Source organism: Homalodisca vitripennis, chromosome X (genome assembly GCF_021130785.1).
Source record: "Homalodisca vitripennis isolate AUS2020 chromosome X, UT_GWSS_2.1, whole genome shotgun sequence".
Taxonomy (NCBI): Eukaryota; Metazoa; Arthropoda; class Insecta; order Hemiptera; family Cicadellidae; genus Homalodisca; species Homalodisca vitripennis.
In genome coordinates, this window is record NC_060215.1 from 62,575,871 (window position 1) to 62,589,413 (window position 13,543).

The following is a 13,543-nucleotide window of genomic DNA, read 5'->3' on the forward strand; positions in this document are numbered from 1 at the left end:
AAGATTAGAATTTGTCTACATTGACTTTTCCAAGACATAAGATATTAAGTTCATTTCAAAACTTCCAAAAACATACAAGCTTTGACTTATTTATTAATTTTTATTAACATCTTCTCTGTGGTTCTATTCTGAGAGATCATAGTTTTATAATACATCACCACACTAGAAAATTTGTCACAGTCAATGTGTTAAATTACTATTCAAGCATATAATACAAGTAGTTAAAACTTTTACTATGGCTGTATACTGAGAAATTCAATAAGAGAGCAGAATTTATGAAATTGGCATAATTAAGCATTAACAATTACTCAACATTTCTTCAGATGGGGCTCATTGGACTTGAGGGACAATAATATTTACTGATTTTCAGGACACTATATATCATTATCATAGTCATGATAACATTACAATCCTGGTTTTCCGGTATATTTGGTCACTGTGTTTATCACAGTTTCTTGTAGAATATCTGTAATTATTTATTCAAATATAAAGATTTAATTACCTTATCCACTACCTTATTCTGTCTGCTACATCCAGATTAGTTAATAAATTTGTAAACATAGTTTTCTGATTTTAGTGTAATAGAATTTTTTCACAAAATTATTTTCGATTTTTGCAGTTTGATAGTTATAAGAAATAAAATCTTTTGTTACCTTTCCATATCATACAGTTCAAATTGATTCTAATTTTCATATATTGTAACCAGTCCTAAATATTCCTTATTTTTAAGTATTTATTTGTCAATTTATTTTGTTAATTTGTGACAACCCAACAGTTAACTTTGCTTTTTCATAGGGCTTTTTATTTTTCTCTTCTAGTGACTATTAAGGAATATTTATCATCAAGCCATGTATTTGTAATATTTGTTATGAATTTATTAATGTCTTATCACCGCTTTAATGTGTCTGGACTCTCCCAGTCCTCCTTTCTGAGATCTAACCGTGCTGCTTGTATATTAAAATGTTTTAAATTTCTTTATATAATTAACTTTACACATGTTTTTCTCTATTTTGAACTGGATTACATATTATATTGGTTTCTGGTCAGACATTTTGCTTCCTTTATGATTAAAATACTGTATCAAACACTCCACCTTTGCTATGCACTTTATCAATCAATATGGCTGAGTTGTTTGTCACTCTAGTGCACAACTTGTATAAGTGATAGTATACATTACAATCCAGGTCTTTTATTTTTATTCTACTACAAGCAAATAAGTTTTATAACTAAGACATTTAGACAAAAGTTCAAAATATTGAAATAAATTATACATCTTATTAGTTTTCAATTTCAAATATACTACTACATCTAGTATCTTTATTTTAATAAAGCAATTATCAAGGTAGATTATTCCTTGAGGAATAACAATTTTGCGCTTAGGTTAACTAAAAATTTTACTGTGGTATGTCTTTTCAGCACCATAACTTCAGACCAAACAAAAATATTTCATATATATATTTAAAAACTGCTAGTTAAGAATGAAATATAGTAATTAATATCTTAAAATGACAGCATTTTGATAAGTTGGCATTGGCTTAGTACTTCAAACCTCTACCAAAATTCGTCCTAATTTGAGAGGTGTATTTTTAACAGTAAGTGTTACCCCTTGAAAATTTAAGCCCTCCAAACCACTTCTCTTTAGAATTTGGAGGAAAATATTCTAAGTTAAATTAAACAAATAAAAATGTTCTTGGAATCATTTGGCTTCCACTGTAATATTCTTGCTTAACTCTAAATATGAGAGCCGGTAAACAGCTAAAGTATAAACTAATAAAAAAAATTGTCAATGTAAACAAATCTCACTGTGACTGATCTTGATTTTATAAAATTGATGAAAATTAAAAATTTGAATGTAACAAAATAAAATATACCTATTATGAGTGTGTTAAGAGTTATATTGTTCTAAACATTATGTGTGAATAAATTAGTTGTATCATAAAGTGTTTCATTAATTAATTATTTAAACAGTGTGAAGCTTACATATTCCTCCTTTCTTGTTATGCCAGTTTACAATGCAATGCTAATTATTCCAATTAACTTCTAGGACATTATACAGGAAGAAAATGCCAGTGAGTGTGACCTCGTATCACTCAGAGTCCAGCTCTAGAGTTGGTTCTTCATATTCTCCCTCATACTATCGGACCTCTCTACCAAGTACATTTCGGTGAGTAAATTGTTTTTTCTGTATCCTCGCTTAACTCTTTGAGTGCTGCAGGATCTACATAGTAGATGATAAATATGCATAAATTACTGGCATCTACCCAGTAGACAATCTATATTTTATTATCTCTGCATATGATATGTTTTTGTTTTGAATAATGTTCACGGCATTCTACGAGTATCAAACTATTGATTGTTACATTTTTTGTCTTTAACTGTCTCCTATCAGCTGTCACACTCAGTACTGTATGTCTGTCAGTTGTCACTCACTGTCTGCTACTGTGCAGTTGTTCTAGTTGTTTTTGGTTACGTTCTGCTGCGTTTATGTGTATACAGTAAACACTATTTGCATTGCTGCTGTTTTATTGTGTTTATCGAGACAATGTTATTTATGTTATAAACTTGACCTCTTTTTTGCTATTAATGTCTTTAGTTACATTTATTTAGTGTTGTGGTTATGGTGAAATAAGAACGTAAGTGCAAACTAAACTATTAGTTTACCTGAACTGTTATTTTGCATATTAACAATAAAACTAATTAAATTAAATTTTTATTTTGTAATTACTTTATAATATATTTAGATAATATTCATATTCAAATGAAATAGGACTGTTACAATATTATTTGTAATAAGTTTGTTTCTGTATGGTCATGATGTATGAACTGAAAACATGTCAAAAGATTTACAAGAAGTACCTTTCATGTGAGAGGCACGTTTGTGATGGTGTGAATATTGGATTATGTAAACTAGTAATAAGATCTCATTCCAGTTCTTATTATATAAAAATAAACTAAACAAAAACAGAAAATTGTATCGCTTCCTGGCATCTTGGAGGTGATATAGATTGTTAATAGTGTTATTCCAACTAACAGTGAATATTAATTACCGGGAAAAGATGTAGATCCATTGAGTTCCTGTGACTGAGCTATGTACACAGCTGTATGCTGTATTGGAGTTACATTCAAATTTACACTTAACGTTATAATATTAATATGACATTTACATTGTTTCTAAATCTATTTTCAGGTCAACAAGTTCTTACACACAATCATACCGTTCAACTTCCGGTTTAGATGATGGCTACTCCAGCTCAAGGAACAAAAGTGACACCTCTGACTCATTATATTCATCGTCGAGGTTGGTACTAATGGTCTCAGTTAGTTATTTGTTGGTAATAGATAATACAGAATGTTCGTTTCAAATTTGGAAAATTTAGGAAAATTAGGCAAAGTTGTCAACCTGTATCCTACTTTGCTTGGTTCAGAAGTTTATATATATATATATATATATATATATAAATATAGATAGATAGATAGCAGTGTGCTCTTGCTGTAAAGGCCTATTATATAAACGCAGGTAATGCCTTGGTGTTCTGTGCACTTTCCATAAGGAGTTCCAGTTGTCCCTACATGACCCTGTTCCTTTTGCTAATGCTATCTGTCTTTGGGTGAGAAATTTACAGACTACTGCCAGTACCTCTAAGAAACAAAGTGTGAAAAATTTATACGAATTCCTGAGAATATTAATTGTGTGCATGACATCTTGTTGAGTAGTCCAAAAAATCAGAAAAACAACACAGCATAGAACTTGGTCGCTGGAAATTAGCTGGGAATCTCCCCGTAGAACCGGGAAAATCTCAAAAACAATGATTATGTCTTTAAGAACTTAAGAAATCGAGAAATAATTTGACAGCTCCTTGAATCAGAGTTGATTAATCCCAAACATCATATTTTACTCAACGTAATCCGTGAAACTGAATGAATATCGACGACATGTGAGTGATGATGTTACCGATTTGTTTACAGTGTTCATGGACAGTGTGTGTGATTGATTATATGTTTGCAAGCCCTAGCTGACACCAGGTAAATCCAAGATTTACTCCGCTAGTTTAGTGAAGTTTATCTTGGTTAGTTCTATCCCATGTAACCTCCTATACATGCAACGATCTGTTCGACAGATCATCTCAGTTTACTCCTTGAGCAATTACTCCTCATGACGGTCTGATTGGTGTCAGATTACATCAGTTAAAACCAAGAAAGTGAGGTTATGTTTAGATATCACGGTAACATCCAAACCTTGTCCAAACTAATATTGTTGCCAGTATGCAGATGATCGGTGGCCGAATTTCCCACACACGTCAGCTTTCGTCATCAGAGCAGCATTGGTTGGACGATTACTACTGGAAATCCCACCATTTCTGTGATAACTAATTGTCAGAGTACTAATTAATGAATTTTAAGCCATTCAACTTCCGCACAGACGTGATGATCGATTGGACAGTTCAAACCAATCTTCAAACCGGACTTTTCATATATAGCCTTACGTCATGTTGTTTAATGTCCATAAACACAATCTAACAAACACGTTATAACTTGAACCACAGCCTTTTGTGTAAATGATTAACTTTGTAGTTGTGTTTTCATGATAGTGTGTTTCTATTCTGTATATCCTAAGGCAACTACAATATATTTAAGAGCCAGTAATAGATTACGTTAATTATGCTCGTATTCCAGGGGCAACTGTTGAATGTACTGTTTCATACCGGTGTGTACTTATTTTACAGATAGCGAATAAACCACACTTTGGTAACTTCCATAGCAGATAATTTTCTGATGCTTTCAATCAGCATTGTGATTCTGAGCCACTATACTTTCACATTACTGTAACCAGGGCTTCCACTTACAATGAAAACCTAGAAAAGCTTCATGGAATTTTTAGTAGGGATGGGTATATTACTAAAAATACCCATAGAAAATGGGTTTTTATTATGTTTGGTTTAGTATATTTCAGCATACTTAATACTACAGCTCTGAATCTCAAATCTAAATAGTCTTTTCACAGACGACAGCTACTTGTTAGTATACAAATGACTGATTGCTAACATCTGTTATTGTATTACTGTCTGTATGAAAAGATTTAGATATACAAACAAATTACTGCAGTTCAACAAATAATATTTTTGTTATAATTTGTATTTTCTATATTTATTTTGGCGCATTGTCACAAGTTTGTTGCTTCTATTCATGGTAATTGGGTAAATAGTGTGGCATCCTTATCCTTGTTTTCCTCCAAAAGAATAAACATAGTTAAAAGTAGCGACAGATGAAAATTTCTTTGGTCTTTTTTTTATTTTTTCTGAATCGATATTATGTACCGGCAAACTCGTGGACTTAAACGAAAGTTTGTGCACAGTAGACTTCTGATCCGCAATAATAGACTATCTGTACCACGGTAGTACTGGTAGGTAATTGTTTGTTCTCTTGATTTTTCTGGATTGGATACATCTATTTTACAAAAATAACCGAAGGAAAAATGATTAGGTATACACAATATTAAGTCGACACATTAATAGATATAGAGATATAAATAAAAGTGTTTAAAATAGGCTGTAGCGATGAATCAACACCGAATTTCTCGCATATACCGCTAGCGACGAAGTTTGCTAAGCCACTGCAACTTGTAGCATTTTCTGCAAATACAGCTTGTAACGAGAAAACGTTACTGGTGCACTCGGTATGCACATGGTCATATCACATAGATTACTTAGTTAAAAAATTACTGTCGGTTGATTTTTGCTTTCAGACAGCTATGCGATGTTCTTAATGCAAGTGAGATAAAGCTGGCGTACTACGCTTGCATTCAGTCTATGCTTTCATTTGGAAATATCGCTTGGGGGAACTAGTAAAACAACTCTAAACAGACTGTTTTTATGCCAGAAACAGTTGCTAAAACTTGCCTTTCATAAAAAACGCTGTTACCCTTTTTTTTCCCCCCCTTGGTGCGGCCTACTGCCATGCACTTAAGCCTCAAGGGCTTTTTGCGCACCCCGGAAACACACCATGAGGCCCACCAGTCTACAACTTCAGCAGTTCAACAAACCGCCGAAAACAACCTATCAAGTCCTCCTGGGAAAATTCACCACCCCTGTCCAAACTACCAAAGATGGCATACCGCTCTCTTGCTATTGCAGGGCAATCAAAGAGCAGGTGCTCAGCAGTCTCCTCCTTCTCATTACACCTTCCATAGAGCGGACCCTCCTGAAGGATGCCAACTCTGTGAAGATGCTTCCTCAGGTGACCATGCCCCGTAATGAGACCAATGACCTTAGAAGACATTGATCTGTTTAATGAGAGAAGGTCCAAAGCCACCTTGGAGGAAGGTGACTGTAATACCATTCTACTCACTCTCAAACCCGGATGCAACCTCCACCTTCTCCCATGCTCCGCGCGAATCCATTTCGAGACAACCCTAGAGGATTCACACCTTGGAACACCGCAGAACGGTTGAGGGCCCGTCATAATTGTCGCTGAGCCCTGGTTGGCCAGGGCATCAGCTCTTTCGTTCCCAAGAATCCCCTCATGACCAGGAACCCAACAAACGGTTACATTGTTGATTCTGGCAAGGGAGGAAACGGCCTGATAGCAATCCCAAACCAGTTTGGATTTGATCACGCAAGAATCCAGCGCCATCAGCGCTGCCTCACGGCCGGGAAAATGTTAATCGTCTTGCCCTTATATCGCAGACGAAGATTCTCACGAGCACATTCCATAATAGCTGCGACCTCCACTTGAAAGACTGTCGGATACAGACCCATAAGGACCACCAGCTCCCTACATGGTCTCACTGTGCCGCTTTTTGTTTTAGAGCCGTCTGTGAACCATTCGAGCTCCGCTGGTGCAAGAGGTTTCTTCCCCTCTGACCAATCATCCCTTGAGGGTAAAATAATCCTAAAGGGTTTGTCAAAGGAAAATTTTTGTTGCATCTGATCAGAGATCATGTGCAAAACATTCTCCTGTATCAGAGTGCTAATTCTGCAGTGCCCACCTCTGCAGCCCGACCAGAGTCCCATCTGCTGAAGACAGTAGGCACTCCTCCTGGCCATAGCTCGAATGACAATGTCCAGGGGGGCGAGGTTAAGACAACAGTCCAGAGCCGCGCCTGGCGCACTAGGAAAAGCCCCAGTGATAGCAAGGCAGGCCATCCTTTGGATACCCGCCAGACGAGCTACCACCGTCTTGGCCTCCATTTTTGGCCACCATACGACAGCTCCGTACATTAGTGCAGGTCTGACCACGGAAACATAAAGCCAGTACAAGAGCCTCGGCTTCAGTCCCCAGGGCCCACCTATCACACGTCTGCATTGCATTAGAGACCACTTACCCCTGGCAATGACCCTTTCTAGATGAGGTCCCCAGTTTAGAACCCTATCTAGGATCACGCCCAGGTACTTGACCTCAGACTTCAGCTCAACGGGTGAGCCTTTGAATAGAAAGGGACCAATGCCCTCCATCTGTCGCCTCCTGGTAAAGGCAACCACAGCAGCCTTGGTGGGGTTGATGGTGAGGCCAACCTCATCACACCAATTTCCCACCATGTTCAGAGCAGCATTGGTCAGTTCCGTGATTGTTGTGTTGAACTTGCCACTCACAAGAATCACAATATCATCTGCGTACCCTTGTGCAAAGACACCGCTGCTATTCAAAGAATTTAGCTGGTCATCCACAACCAGGTTCCACAGAAGAGGAGAGAGGACGCCGCCTTGCGGACAGCCCCTCGTAGTCTTCGCACTAACACTTGCTCCCATGAGGGTTGTAACAACAACCCTGTCCGTGAGCAAGGCCCCTATCCAGTCACACACCTGACCATCAACACCACGTCTTGAGACCGCATTGATAATCACCTGAGTGGCTGTATTGTCAAAGGCTCCTTCTATGTCTAAAAAGACTCCTATGGCTACCTCTTTTGCTGCCAGCGTCTTCTCAATCCTGCTTACCAATTGATGCAGGGCCGAGTCGCATGACCTTCCTGGAGTGTAGGCATGCTGGTTAGGATATAGAGGTCGCTCCAAAAGAGCTCCCTCCCAAACAAACCGGCAACCATTTTTTCCATGGTTTTGAGAAGGAAGGAGGACAGGCATATCGGCCTGAAAGACTTCGGCCGATCCATGCCCGCCCTCCCCTGCTTCGGTATGAACACCACTCTGGACACTCTCCAGGATAGTGGGATGTACCTGAGAGCTGTTACCCTACTGACACGCTATTTAAAGAATTATCAATCCTTACAGTTCATCAGTTATTTATAAAATCTCTCATAGTTCACATCTTTTCACACTTTCACTCTATTTTTTCAGAAATTCCCCATTCATATAACACCAGATATGCCCGTGACACAGGAATAGCCACTTTACAACTATATAGATCTTTCTCCACAACTAATTCGTATTACATATCAAATATACTGTTCAGAAATGTTTCTAGATTCTTTCACGCTTATAACTTCTTTAACGCACAATCCTTGTCAGTTTTTAACCCTCCAAGTGTTGTTCGACAAAATTTTGTCGGTTATTTTCCATCCTGTAATGTTGTTCAACAAAATCAAACATTCCCTTGCATAATCACTTATTACAATATATTCCGGCTACGTATCGATTCGATTCAGGCACCATTGGATTCGGGAAGAAAAAGCCTAAGGAATACTATAGTTTTATTCCTCTTTGTATTGTAGTTGCAACGTACCAAGTTCGTAGTTTGGAACATAAAAGAAAACGATGCAGTTTATTGTGACCGCCATGTTGTTGCTGCCATTCGCTGAAGTTTTAGTAGTTTTATTTGTGTTTTAGTGTCGTGTTTAGTGTCTAGTGAGTTGTTAAGATATTGCAGTAGTGCAAATAAATCTATTTTAGAATAAATAAATTTCTTTTTACTGAAATATGTTTGATGAATTATCGAATCTGTCTAGGCTATGGCAAAATGGCTTGGCTAAAATTCATTTTACGTAATTAATTTTTTTATTCTGTTTTCTTATGGTCAATTCAACCTATTTCATAAATTTTCAGTGATGTAAATAAATATTAACATATTTTGTAAAACTGTGTATTTTATTGTAAATTTGAATTTTTTCTATTGTAAATTTGAATTTTTTCTGATTGGTACGCATTATTATATTTTATTTTATAAATTTGGTACTATTCCATATATTTAAACACAGTTTATGGTTTTCTAAAACTACATAAAATTTCCCATCAGATGTAAACCATAGATTTATAAATTTGGATATAATACAAGCTTTGAAAAACATTTTATACTTTGCTGTTTGAAAATTTTTCGCAAAAGTTTTGAGTAATGACAAAGTGAAACTTTTTTTGACTCTTCAAAAAAAAAGTTATGGAATTTATTTTACTGCTGCTGTACAGTTTACTTCATTCTGAGTAATAAAATATGCAATATAACATGTATTCAAGTAAAACTCTATTAGTAAAACTTTTATTAGCAAACTCTTACATATACACCCTATTTTCACAATTTATGCGCATCGCTGCTTTTTGTTATATAGCGTTATTATAGTTTAATAAATTTGTATAATGCTTATGTTTTTCTGAAACTAGAATAAATTTGACACAAAATGGCTATCTCACTTTTATAGTTTTCTTACTATAACTTGGTTTGCTAGGTATGGTCCCCCCCCAAATTAAAAAAAAAAATGTATATTTTGAATTTCATGGAAAAAATGTTTAGTAAAAATTTTTTTAAGGCCAACTTTAAATGCTAATATTATTATATATTTAATTCTGAACACAAAAATATATACTTCTATATATATTACTTTTAATAAATTTTTTTTAAACCCTTGCACGAGGCTCTAAAACATGCCGCCACTACAGGAAAAAATGACCACCACTAGGAGGGTTAAAAATCGTATCAATGAGTGGCTATTGCAATTAGGCATATCAGAGGCGGAGATCATTATCACTGCCGGGTACAGGGGACCTGACCCTTGACCATGACGTTGTTACTATTACTGACCGAACACACACACACACACACTCTCTCTCTCATCTCACTCCGTCATAAATGGATCATTTAGTTTTAGCCACACGTACCATTTTTATTTAATTTATTTTCCACCGCTCGAATAAAAACAATCACTTACAGTAAATTCAAGAAGCAATAGACATACATCCCTTTATATTTTTTACCTTATTCTATTACTAACATATCCAGCGTATTATTTAAATTTTATGTTGGCGGCTAGATGCAACTAGGCCTACGCACTGGCAGATTGCCCATGTAGGATTTCCAGTATTGTTACATTTATTTTTCTATTCGTTATACTTATTTTACATTTCTTCTATATATAAGCTGGTGTACATATAAAATAATAGCTACTTCATCTAAGAAAGATTGTATATATGCATATATAAATTGCTGGAATAAACGTTATTTATTCATTCATTCATTCGGTGCAAGGTTTAAATATAGTATTACAGTTTTTATGTTTGGTTTAAAAATGGGCTAGAGAATCGGAAATTTTTGACTGGGAAAAACGATTTTGAGTGGCCACCCTGTAATACCCCTAACTATACTGCCAATTATTTGCTTAGGTGTGCATTTACTGAATGTCTCATTAACAAGTACAGTGATATCCCTTGGCTTGCTTAGTTACAAGATTAAACAGCTCCTAATATTTTTCTCTGGGAATATTTCAAATTCGAGGTTTTTGAGACTCATTCACCAAGAACTAGGAACGAGCTGAAAGAGTGAATCTGTCAAGAAATGAACATCCTAGACATACTACACAGAGTAAAGGATACATTTTGCAACATGCTTTAGGAATATTTAAGAAACAACAGCTGACATTTCGCAAGCACAAATTAAAAAACATTAAAGTTTACTAATGTGTAAAAATTTCAGTTAGAATATTTCAAGTTAAAATTTTAGCTATTTCAGTTAAAATACTAGCAAACTAATATTACCTTAACCCTTCCAACGCGGCTAACGCCTAAAGACGCGGAACTGCCGATGCTTTAAACGCGGATTACGTCTACAAACGCAAAAGCTTTACTTATGAAATGGCGAAGAATTAGTTGTTAAAACTTCCGTAAGAGAGCAGATCGATGTTCCTTTCGACTGTCGGGACTAGACAAAACGCTTTGTCACCGTTGGTGGACTTTGTAACGGTATCTACTCGGGTTGAAAGCAATCGCCGCCATTTTTTGTATGGCCTGTGACGCGGCATACGCCTACAGACGCGTTCGTTTTATTCAGCTGTTTAACTACGTGTGTGTTGGTCGTATGTTGGTTATATTGTTAAACAAAGTGTTTTGAATCAGTCCGTTGTAATTCTTATACAATTATCTTATACAATTCTTATAAAATTGTTTTTACTAACATTTAGTATAATTTTTTGTTATAATGGCTAATCCACATGATCCAAGTTTTGACAAATGAGCGCATTTTTTGGTATATTATGTGCAATATTTTTTTCAATTAATTTTTTTTTTATTTTATACCAGTTTCACCATACAAGTCCAGTTTATTTATTCTAAATAAATAAGGTTTATAAGTACAATATTTGTTTCATTTCCCTTGTAGGCTATCATATAAATAAGTTTGTGTTGAATTTCACATTATTACATTTCAAAATCTTATACTGAACTTATTTATTTTATGTACTAATTATACAGGAACTTCAGTTACAATTTACTCATTATAAGTAACCTGTATAAATGTAATGTAATCTGTCAAATAATGTTGCTATGTACATTATCCTGCAATGCAGTTTATTCAAAATTTCAAATATTTTCGTGCGTATAAAATTTTCAAAAATATGTAATATTACATGTTTATTATTTTTTCTTATTAAGGTAATACCAAGGTATATGAAACAAAAATTAGCATTGGGAAATTAAAAAAAAAAAAAAAATTTTTATGTCTTAGCGTTTGACAGTAATTTAGATTAGCGCTTTAAGGGTTAATATGTGGCATTTTTACAAATCTTCCTGTTTCACTGCCGAATTCTGTACAATTTGCCTTTAATTAAGATTTTCTTCTGACTCAAATGTAAGCGTAATAGATGACAAGTAATATAAAGTTGCTTCTCAAAGTACATTTTTAGATGTAGTATAAGTCTTTTGTTGCTTTATCTCAAACACTAAAAGCAATACTAAACCATCTGCATGAATTATAAACACACTGTATTTATTTAAAATTTAGGTTGTACCTTATAGTGTCCTGGACATTTTATTACATTTTGAAAACATCTAAACATTGAATATAATTTAAAACTTCCTGAATGTAACATCTGTACCAATAAATATTCCTTGCAATTACTAAACAAATAATGAACAATGTCCATAATTTGTTGCAGTAAGAGGGACTACAGTAAGAGCCGTTCCTTGAGCAGTGTGGATAGTGCACTGAAATCAGGTAGTCTTTCATCACGACGAACATCGACTACTTCTTCTTCTTCCTACCCATCTCCAACATTTGATATCTCACACTATTCCCCACAAAACTACGTGGCAGGCTCATCACGTAGCAGTGCAATCACCTCCAGCCGTCCTTCTCGCACTACATATAGTTCACTACGTGACTCGGGCTATGTGCCCTCTCCCTCTCTACGTGCCTCAAGATATTCTGATCAGGTATAGTATATCATTGCCGTAAGTTACATCATGGAAATCCTGACTTGGTGTGAAACTGTGATTTGGTATTAATTGCCTTTTTTGAACATTATTCTTGGGTTTAAACTTTCAAGGTAGTCATTAAAATTCAAAAAGGATTTAAAATTTATATGTCCGGATGCAGTTAACAATTAATTCCTAGGAGCCAACAACAGAATTAAGACCACTGTATTTTTGCTAACTTCAAAGGATGTGGTGCTGGATCCTAATCAGTCAACCTTAACAGTGTATTGTGTAAGAAGTGGTGAAAGTGTGGGGTCACTCAGTGTAAATAGGATTGAGAGCTCTGTGGATAGTGTTTCGGCTGGTTGTGGGTTACGTTATGTAAAACATAATGGTCGATATTTACAAAGGAGTCCTTTTTGGGGATAAGTATGCATTTAAAACAAATAGAAATGTAATAGAGTAGTCAGAACTACCTCACAGCTAAAGATTATTAAGAAAAAGTTAACTATATTTCATATTAATATCCTACCATCATGGATATATAGCTTACAGATAACACTGGATGAATTAACACAAAATATAATTGTAATGTGTAAGCACAAAATAAAAAGGACTAAAATTTCCAAATTAAATTTAAAAAATTATATTTTAAATAACTTTTTATTTTCGCTTTAGCACAGTAGGTGCTAGAGAGGTGCTGTTATCCTCTCTAAATATCAGCTCAAATGTAAAATTGATAACATTTCCTCAATAGAAATATGTTTAATGGATAAAGAATTTGAAAACTGTTTTATTGAATTCAGATTTTAAGGAAATAATTATTTACTATGCGGCATTTATTGTTCACCAAATACAAATGTAAAAACATTTTTAGAACTAATTGATAAAATATTGGAAATACTAATCCTTAAAAATTTAGTTATAATAGGTGACATAAAATAGTAATGTATTAGAAAACTCAAAGGATAGAAAAT

At 34.8% G+C, this 13,543-nt stretch overlaps 1 protein-coding gene across 1 annotated transcript in view; it reads left to right on the plus strand.

Annotated features, from left to right (window-relative positions):
* Window positions 1-13,543, plus strand: part of LOC124369072 (ubiquitin carboxyl-terminal hydrolase 2-like) — an 80,634-nt gene that overhangs the window by 14,151 nt on the left and 52,940 nt on the right. The window contains exons 2-4 of the mRNA XM_046826785.1: window positions 2,045-2,164; window positions 3,188-3,298; window positions 12,308-12,584. Coding sequence (XP_046682741.1) covers window positions 2,064-2,164; window positions 3,188-3,298; window positions 12,308-12,584 — 489 coding nt within the window. The 5' untranslated portion in view covers window positions 2,045-2,063. The remainder of the gene's footprint in view (window positions 1-2,044; window positions 2,165-3,187; window positions 3,299-12,307; window positions 12,585-13,543) is intronic.